This window comes from Crocodylus porosus, unplaced genomic scaffold, assembly GCF_001723895.1.
Source record: "Crocodylus porosus isolate Cpor-Errol unplaced genomic scaffold, CroPor_comp1, whole genome shotgun sequence".
NCBI classification, from domain to species: domain Eukaryota; kingdom Metazoa; phylum Chordata; order Crocodylia; family Crocodylidae; genus Crocodylus; species Crocodylus porosus.
The window spans coordinates 211,338,537-211,348,334 of record NW_017728886.1 but is presented as its reverse complement, the minus strand read 5'-3'; the positions used below and the strand labels follow the sequence as shown (position 1 = coordinate 211,348,334).

At 42.0% G+C, this 9,798-nt stretch overlaps 1 protein-coding gene across 1 annotated transcript in view; it reads right to left on the bottom strand.

Annotated features, from left to right (window-relative positions):
- PREX2 (phosphatidylinositol-3,4,5-trisphosphate dependent Rac exchange factor 2) overlaps positions 1–9,798 on the bottom strand; it is a 296,072-nt gene that overhangs the window by 155,419 nt on the left and 130,855 nt on the right. The window contains exons 12-15 of the mRNA XM_019548936.1: positions 5,607–5,710; positions 4,097–4,146; positions 3,779–3,854; positions 2,166–2,238 (exon numbers count right to left, since the gene is read on the bottom strand). Of these exons, the coding sequence (XP_019404481.1) occupies positions 2,166–2,238; positions 3,779–3,854; positions 4,097–4,146; positions 5,607–5,710 (303 nt within the window). The remainder of the gene's footprint in view (positions 1–2,165; positions 2,239–3,778; positions 3,855–4,096; positions 4,147–5,606; positions 5,711–9,798) is intronic.

Genomic DNA, 9,798 nt, shown 5'->3' with positions numbered 1-9,798 from the left:
GGGGGAAAGCTCCCACTGGGGGCTTTTTGCTCACCTGTAAGAGACAGTGGCAGGGAAAGAAATGCACCAGCCCAGCCTGGACAGTCACTGCCATGCCCCCATCCAGCGTCTGCCTGGTGCAGGGGGGCAGGGAGGAGAACGCACTGGCCTGGCCTGGCCTGGCACTAGTCTGCCAGATGAAGTCTGGATGGCATGGGGTGATGACAGCCCCCAGTGGGACTTTTTGTAATCCCACAGCCCAGTAAGTCAGGTGGGGATCAGCTCCACCCCATCTTGGGGAGGAGGCAGGGCTGAGCTGATTCCAGCCCTGCGAGTTGGCTGCAGGGGAGCGAAAACCCCCAGTGGGGTATTTCCTCCATAGTGGGCAGAACCCAGTAGGGGAAGGGTGGGGGCAGTGCCAGTCCAGGTGTGTGTATTCCCCCACCACCTCGCACACACATGGGACTGGGGAGGGGGCAGAACTGAGCCAATCAAAGCCCTGCTATCTAGGCTGTGGTGGATGAACAGCCACCCAGGGGGGGCTTTTCCTTTACCAGGGAGACCCCAAAAGGGGGTGGGGGACAGGGCCAGGTAATGCATTCCCCCTCCCCACCCCCTTCTCAGAGGCAAGTTCTAGGGAGAGATTTTCTGCTGGCTTTCTCCTCCCTGAAGCTTATAGGGCAGGGGGAGTACATGGATAATGTCCAGCAGCCAGCCAGGCCTGGGCTGCCACTGGACTGGGTTTAGCAGCCTAAGGCAGCTGGCCATAAGGGGTAGTGTACATGAGAGCCTCCAGGCTCCTGGATTGAGCTGGTGCAAGCTTCTGCCTGTCTTGGCCACCCAAACACTGAACGTCAGTTCAGCTGCTTATCAGTTCAAGCTATGCAGCTTAGAAAAACTTGTAAAGATTGAACTGATTCCACCTCAGGTTTTTTGAACCTCTGTACTTAGGCCTGTTGAAGATCGCTGTTTACTATCGAACCTTGGCACTTTTCAGGTGGTGAAATGTGCCAAGTTAGTAATTAGGAATGAAGGGGTTTGGGACAAAGGACTGACTACAACAGCAGATTGAGACTATTTTTATATTGAAAAAGAAAAAAAAGTTGCTGAAAAGACAATGAGGCTACCCCTTATTTTATTTCTTCCATTCTCTCTCTGACTTCACGGCCCTTGCCTCAAGGGAAATGAACACAATCTTTTGAGAAGACAAGCTTAGACACAAACATTACTGGACACTATGAACCATGGACTCAACACTGACAGTGGTTTTATGGTTCATACCCTTCATATCATTTGATGAAGTAAGCAGTTGCTTACAAATGCTTATGTAGCTCTGACTTAGTCTAGGTGCAAGGTGTGACTCTACCCTGCCTTCTCTATGGCTCATTACAATTTACTTGCTCCCTCTGCAAACCTCTCAATGCTCCTCAGAAAGTAACAGCCCTCTTCTGTCTGGAATTGTCTTATTGTTTTACATAAATTAGGAATATATATTTAACTGTTCATTACTTGGTGTGCTCATAATTTATCTTTGATCCACAAGTTTAATACGCATTTCCCCTTATTTTTGTTCAAGTAAGAGATCAAAAATCATTCTACCTAATGTTTACTGGGGCTATATCTATTTCTTCCCCCAAAAGATTACCCAGCCTATCTCCCAATTATATGGTTAGCCCAATAAAAGATATTAGCAAACTAATTTTCCTTCTCTTTTGTCTGTCCATACACTTAAGAATCATTTCTTCCCGTGATCCCTTCCATTTTCTTTTCATCATTTTTTCACATTGTTCCTTATCTCAACTCCACTGCATTTATGTTGGCTGACTTACAATGGCAGGGCTCCTAGGCAGAGATCAGATTGTATTCAAAGCTCCAATATTTCTTAGTAATGATTACTAACAAAAATGCCTCCATAAATCTTTCAAAGACTAATGGCCCCACCACAAACACACACACACACACACACACACACACAGGGTATATTCTTAATTAACTCTAAGTAACACAAGAATTCTGTTAAATATTTTGTGAAATATTTAAAATGTTTTTTCAGAGACAACTGAAACCATTTACTGACTTGCCTATCTACCTTTTCTAATCTCTTAAATGAGTTCCTTTATTTTCTTCTTACAATGCAGAAGCAATTTAATGAAACATGAGTGAGAACTTGTACAAAATGTGCTTACCATGGTGCATAAACCCATTGTCGCAAAGAGCTACACCAAAGATCATTGCTTCCTCCCTGGTTCGGCAATCTCCCTGTTAAATCAGAATAAGTGGTATGTAATAACACTCTGAAAAAGGTATTCTACTGTATATCCATAACACTAAAAGAATGGAAACTGTGGACAAAAGTATGAGTAAATTATGCTCCTGCATAATAACATGTTCACTATCTTCACAATGATGACATGCCTACTATTAGGCATGTAATTTTATAAAACAGGGATGTCCAACTTCTAAGCACATGGGATACAGGCCAGGGTGAGCTACAGCCCTCCCTGGGTTATCATGCATTATACATGGCCCGCTGTACTACACAGGAGCTCTTCCCAACCACACATGTGCTTCCCCATGTGCTTCCCCACTTGCCACTGTTGCACCACATGCCCACACAGACTTGGGCTTGCTCTCAGGCCCCCATCCCAAGCTGCTTTACCCTGTCCTATCCTTGGGGCAGAGGCAGGAAGTATATGACAGCGTGGGATCCCAGCAACTCCAGCTACTGTTGCAGACAGAACAATGCAGGAGAGATGCAGCTAGACAGGAGTCAGGTACTGCATCTTAACTTGTGGCATATGGGCTGCTATTTAGATAGCCTTAGTCTAAAATATTGAATCCTGATGGTGACACTGCATTGTCAAAATATTCAGGTAACATAGATATTCCAGAAAATAAGCCTAAACCAAAGTTCATAAGATATCCTAAATCTTTTCTAATATTTTTGGTTATCAACTTTTCTCCCAATTATTTTCATTCTTTACACTTATTCTAATTTATTGTCTGTGATTCTTCCATTACTTATTCCAACATTTCTGCTGACGTGTATATTTAAACATACTCAAAGAACAATGATGGCTTTAATTTGTAAAATGATGCTACAAATAATTTGTAAACATGTAATATTTATAAGCCATGTTCATTTTCACATTTAGTATTGTCCCAATACACATGAGAAGTACCCTAATTTATTCTGAAGGTATAAAATTTGTACAGAAGGGATTCTTGAATCTGCGCTCTCACTCAATTGCTGTCAGATCCTATTCCCAAAGAACCTCTATTCTTGTCAGATTTTGCAGCCCTATATAATAGTAGCACAGAACCACACTGGCTGAGAACTATCTAAATTCAGAGAAAAAATGGTACATCACTCAGCCTTCAAGTTACTACTATCCTCTTTCAATACAAATATTTGCCTAAAGCGGAATTCCCTGATTGTAAACTTCTCCCTGCCACTTCTTTTTGCCTAGTAGGTAATCTATAGCTCCTACCCTGTTTTTAAAAAATTACAAACACTGCTGTATATTGTATCAGGAAAGAATTAAGCAAACCACACAAAAATTAAAACTTCAGTTTGCAACACAGGAAGATCAGCCTTTGGCCACTGTCAGGCAATTTCTGCCATTTTATACAACTAATAGTTACAGAACTAATAGTTCTATATTTATAGAAACTCAGTTTTAAAAATTAGAATTTTTGGACAAGCTATTTGCCAGTTGCTTCACTCAATAAACCACTACTTTCTATGGAAGGATGCAACCTCAATATGCAGAAAAGATCAACCTAAAAATACACTTGCCTGTGCAATCAGCCAGTCTATCAGTTTGTTAGCCATGACTACAGATTTGTAGGTCCTTAGGTGGTAATCTTTATCCCTGTTTAAAAACAGAAAAATAAATCCCTCTATGTTACACACAAATCAATACAAGCATTATCTATGCTGTTTTTAATAATTTTGTGTACCTTAGATGTAGATGCTTAGAGGCTGCCCCGAGATCAACTCCTTAACTGGAATTAAGGACGAGGCAGAATTTGGCCCAATTTTATATATAGTATCTACTCTTCATATCTGAATTTATTCTAAGAGAGTCAGTAAATACTTAACATGTGGCCTCACCTTATTACTGGAGTAAACAGGCTGTGAAGACGACAGTACAATCTTACACCCTGTTAAAAATAAGGATATGTTTAAATCCTTTTACAGTGAATGAAATAGCACAGTTCATGCATATTTTAGCAAATCTTAACCAATCAAATCTTGGAATCCATTTATATTTAAAAGTAGAACATAAATTTTATAGACATGTTTTCATATATGAAAATAATTTCTGAAGCTTCCAAAAAAATAAAAAAACCCTAAACTTTTATTGACAAAGTGAAACACAACTCACTATACACTAAACAAACAAATTAAAAAATTTGATATGACATGACTCAAAAGTATTTGAATATAAAAATCATACTTTTTTGACTTTCAAGTGTTTTCACCACAGCATTTTCCTGAAAGCACACCAGTATATAAAAATATGTAAAAAAAAAATAACAAGAAAATGAGGACACACACTACACCAACAACACAAAATAAATGAAAAGTTTTAGGCAGAAACTCTGCTACACATTGCTGTGCCAGCTAACTCAGAGATACTCAATATTTGCAACCAGCAAGGAGAAAAAGCAGTGAAGTAACTATCATAACAGAATAGGTTGGGAAAAAATAAAGTGACCTCAGTTTACATTTGTTGAATTCAACAGAATCATAAACTAGAATCATCAATGGGGCTAAGAGTGACTTTTGCTTTATTCCTTCTATTAACAAATTCACTGTGAATATAAAAAAATCACACAACTTAAATGTCTGCTAAAACCTCAGGTGACTTCTAATGTCTTGAGAAAAAAAAATACCATTTTTAAACATACAGACACACCCCTGAATAAGATATACACCTTGTTTTTGAAAGGCAAAATGAAGAAAAAAAATCTATCTTTGAACATACTGTAAGAGTAACTGAGTAGCACCTTCTACAACAGGAATCTCTGCAAGCAGGGGGAAGGAAAGGGAGGAAGGATGGGGAGAGTACCACAGACAGCAGCTACAGAGCCTTATTGCTGCAGCATTACTTTTGCTTTCCCGCCCAGCAGAGGCAGAAACTGTTATTACTATATTTCCCTTGTTATTAAATGCACCCAATTTCCAACACTTGAATTTTGGTAAAAGGCGTGTGCTGTGTACAAAAAATATGATACTGTTTCCTCACTAAAGGAATATCAAAGGCCAGTCAGATTTGAAAAAGCAGGCAAAAGGAATGCCCGTCTAAAACAGCCATACTGTTTGCTTTTTTTAAATGCAAGGTCATTGAAAAAGGAACAAGCATCTCTAATATGATTTTGCAATGTCTGCTGAAAAAAAAATCATTTTTAGCAAATGCATTTCCTTGTTTCTACAGGATTTGCAGTAAGCCAAGAGCCAAAACTTGACTTCAGATATGCGTTATTTACTCTGATTCACATTAATGCGAGATATATGGAAGTGTCCAGGGACTGACTTTGTCCTAACGGTGTGTTTTTGTTTGATACGTAACCTGAGTTTCATCTCCAACACATTTTTATTAATAACAGTACTTTTGTACCTTGGAAATAACATCCTGCATTTCATTTCGTGGATAGTATGTTCCATCATCATAACGGAATCTGTAGAGCATGTGTTCAGGTTTGAACTGGTGCTTATCTGTAACTAAAGCAAAAAGTAATCATGGAAAGCTAACCAAAGAATTCTGATTCTGCATAGGCAGGAAGGCAACCCATATGACACGAAGTAATTCGTTCTTTATATACCACCACCAAATGACACCAGTCATAGATTTAACCAGAATTTAAGGTCTGAAGGGAACACTAGATCATCTGACCTAGACATCTGGTTGTTCTAGCCAATTCATGTCATCCACTCTTTATTGAGCCCCATTAGTCCAGCTAAACCAAAGAGCTTCAGTCCACAAGAAACCAAGCTGTTGCATGTGTGTCAGGGAAAGAACAAGATAGACCAAGGTACCACTAATGGCATACAACTAATTAAATGATACATTACCCAAAGGATCCTAGTCCCAAAAATATACCAAGATACTTACTAGCCTAATTTGTGGGAAAATGCCTTTCTAACCTCAAGTCAGGCCCTAATGAAACATAATTTATTTGAGCAAGATGCACAAAAGTAAGTATCTGCACGGCCTTGAAGCACTAGTCCACCATACCATCCCTTCTTCAATTGGGCCCAACCTTCAGCTACTTCAGAGAAAGACAAGAAAAAATTCAGAATACTTATGACCAACTGCTCATCAGTAAACATCCCTCCCTGTCCCTTGCTGAAACTCTGAAGTAAGAGGTTTTATTTTATTATATTTTTAGCACAGAATTGCTAGTTTTGCTAGAATGTTGTGGGTAGGGAAGACCATCCAATTCTCCAAAAGACCCATCAAGGAAGGACAGAAAAAATAGGGGAAAATAAAATTCCAAGAGAAGAGAGGAGTGCCATGACTGTTCAACCAAAGCCGCTCCATACATTGGCTACAAATGTCTCCCAGAAATGGATTAAAGAAAGTCTCCTAGAAAAGAATCTAAACTCATTTTAAAGACATCAAGCACTGGTAAGTCCCGGATTTAGTTACCCTCACTCCAAGGAAATGTTGGCTTGATTTCAAATCTGAAATATTTCTATCTTCAACTACTAGTCACATGACTTTATTTTGTCAGCAAAACGGAAAAGACCCCACTATCGGATACCACCTCTTCCATGTATAGGTCTCTGTACACAGTTATCAAGCCAACAATCAGCCCTTGACAAAGCAAGTGTAACAAGTGGGCTATCCCAGGGCCATTCCGAATGTTGGCCCACCCACCTGCCTTTCCTGTGCTTTTCACCACGCCTTTATTGTATCTAAAGTTGTTCCTAGGCAAGAGGCTGCCCGTTTAATTGCCCTGATGCCAAGGGTGAATACATGGCTCTGAAATTCCCCTTATACCGTGTCCAGTGCCTCACAGATGGCATCCATATCCACTAATACTCCCCCGGCCCCTTAACTGGTTTGCACTTGGCTACACCCAGCTTGAACTTGGCCTCAGGCATCCTCAGACCTACCTGGGCCTCAGGCCCCCCCTCTCTGGGGCTTTTTCCTGTGGCCTCATACTGGGGCTTCAGTACCCTGCCCTTCAGTGGGGCCTCAACACCCAGGTTCCTTACTGGGCTTCTATCCTGCCCTCCACTGGACTGCTGGGCCTAAAGCCCCTTGGGCCTTAGGCCTCACTCAGTGGGCCTCGGCCTTGTCTCAGGCCCCCTTCAATTGGCCTCGACCCCACCTCAGGCCCCACTCAATGGGCCTTTGCCCTATGCTTTTCTGTTGCCATGAGCTCCCCTTGACCCTGTGGAGGGGAAGGTGTCTCACAAAGCAGTGGGGCACCACATACTCACCTTTCACTGGGGAGGCACAGGTGTGGCATTTCGTGGAGACTGCCCCACCACAAGCAGTCCCACTACACCATCCTCCCCAATAGGGTGTAGTTTTAGGCCATTCCCCAGTACCAGGAACCTCCTCTACCCCCATAATTCCTACCCTGAACCTCCAAGCTGTTCTGGAAGCAGCAGATCTCCAGCTGGGTGATGTTGTTCCTTTGGCCACCTGCAGCAATGCCGAGGCTCCCACCCTCCTGCCTAACACATGACCACCTGATTGGGCTTGCTCTCACCTGCAGGCTGCTCCCACCTGCCCAGACCCCTTAAAGTGGCAGGCACAACCTGTGCTCTGCAACAGCAAGTAACACCTCCCTGTTTGTTTTCCAGTTCTGAGGTCTTTTTTTGTGGCCTTCCTTTATGTTCTGTCTCATTTCTGTGCCCTTTTGTGAATTATCTTCTACTATAATGAATATACCAATATGCCTTCCCAATCCCATGTGAAGAGGCAATCTCACTGGACCTTTACATCCCATTAGCACCCATTTTTCTGCAACCAAAGAACATATTAACCAATTTTGCTAGAGCAGTTCTTTGGTAGTTCATGTTGGCTATGTACAGACAGTCAAAAAGCCCAAGGCTGAATTGATTCAATCTTTGCAAATTAGTCTAAAATGCAGAGATTAAACTGATAAGCAAATTAGCACTCACTTTTGATTCAGGAAATGCGACCACATGCCTGCAGTGGCTCAAGCCAGAAGCCGGGGGGGAGGCACTAGAGCACACCTGCCAGCCCCTGCCAAAGGAAGGGAAGAGAAAAGCCCTCCAAGCAGAGGCCAGGACCCAGCTCAGAGCTAGCAGGAGAGTATGCCTGGGTGGGGAGATGCCTCCCTGGCTGAGAAGGGGGTGGTTGGGGAAAAAGTAGTGGCATTGAATTCATAAAAGTTTGAACAAGAATTAGTTTCCTCTAAAGTGAGCATTAAACACAGCTCGGCTGTGTGTTCACTTTCTCTTCCTGATGCCTGCAAGGTCTCTGGGATTTGCAGTCCATAATCACAGCAGCAGGAGTCTGTGGGATTGTTCCTGCTTTCAGGTGTTTCTGGGATGTGTTTCTTCCTGCTTCCAAGTGCTTCTGGGATAGGTAGTCCACAGTCGCAGGCAGCAGTAAGTAAGCAGGGCAGGGCAGCTCCATACTCAGAGGAAGGGGAGTTCAACCCCACTCCCTGGCCCCAAACCCTAGCCAGGATTTGCTGGGGGTGGGGGGAGAGCAGTGATCCATCCAGTGAGGCCCTGGCTAGGAAGCAGAGGGGAAGAACCAACCCTTCTCTCTGAAGCAGACAGCACAGCACAGCACAGCACAGCACAGAGCTGCAAAGCATGCTGGGAGGACTCTGATTTAACTTGAACCAGGAAGGGGCCTGTCACAGAAGTTCCATAAACTCATTTGACCCGAATCAGTTAAGTCTGCTACTATATTAGACCGGATTTATCTTAAACCAGTTTCAGCCATTTTGAAACTGATTTATGTGCACTGACCATGTGTTCTGTTACAGGTTTAAACCAGTTTCTGGTCACTTAACAAAGTTGCACATAAACCAGTTTAAGTCAAGCACAGGAACACAAATATACTTGCAAAAACTACACCCAAAAAAAGGAGCAAGTTGATACAGGGGCAGATCCAGGATGGGTACAGTAGTATAATTGCACCCCTCTTTGATTCTCACCGCACCCAAACTTTAAAGCCAACCGCCTGGGAATGGTAGCAGCATTTGTATTCAAGCCGCGCTGAGGAAGTCAGTTGTCTTCATGGCTCATTATAATCTATCTGACTCCTGCTAATCTCTCTTCACTCAACAAGTGTTAGCAACACTCTCACCTTTTAAATGGTTTTGATGGTCCACTATTCAAGCTAGCCTTTCTTCTGTAATTTTGCTGTATTAGACATTCCTTGTAATTCCTATCGTCTATTTCACAGCCCTGTAGATTGTTTTTAGCTGTAGCTAAAAACTCCGAGATGCGGTAATATTAACTCAGGTAAACATAACTCAGGTTACTCAAGGAGACAAGATTTTCTTTTACAAATCTGAATAAGAGATGTACATTTAATTATAAAGACTGCAAGACTAATGGAACAATATCTTTTTACTACTTTTTGCTTCGTTTGTTGTGTTTTTTCTAAATTTTATATATAATCTAGCTGGAAATTAGTGCACATTCCAATAAAGTTATATTTGTTTTTGCTTTGATCTTAAACTGAATAATGTAGTGCTTGTCTCCTAGCACATTAGAAAAGTTTCTAATTTCTTTAACTGGAGAAGACTGTGTGTCGATGTGCTACACCATCTGCACCCCCTTTTCAAAATCCTAGATCCACCCAAGAG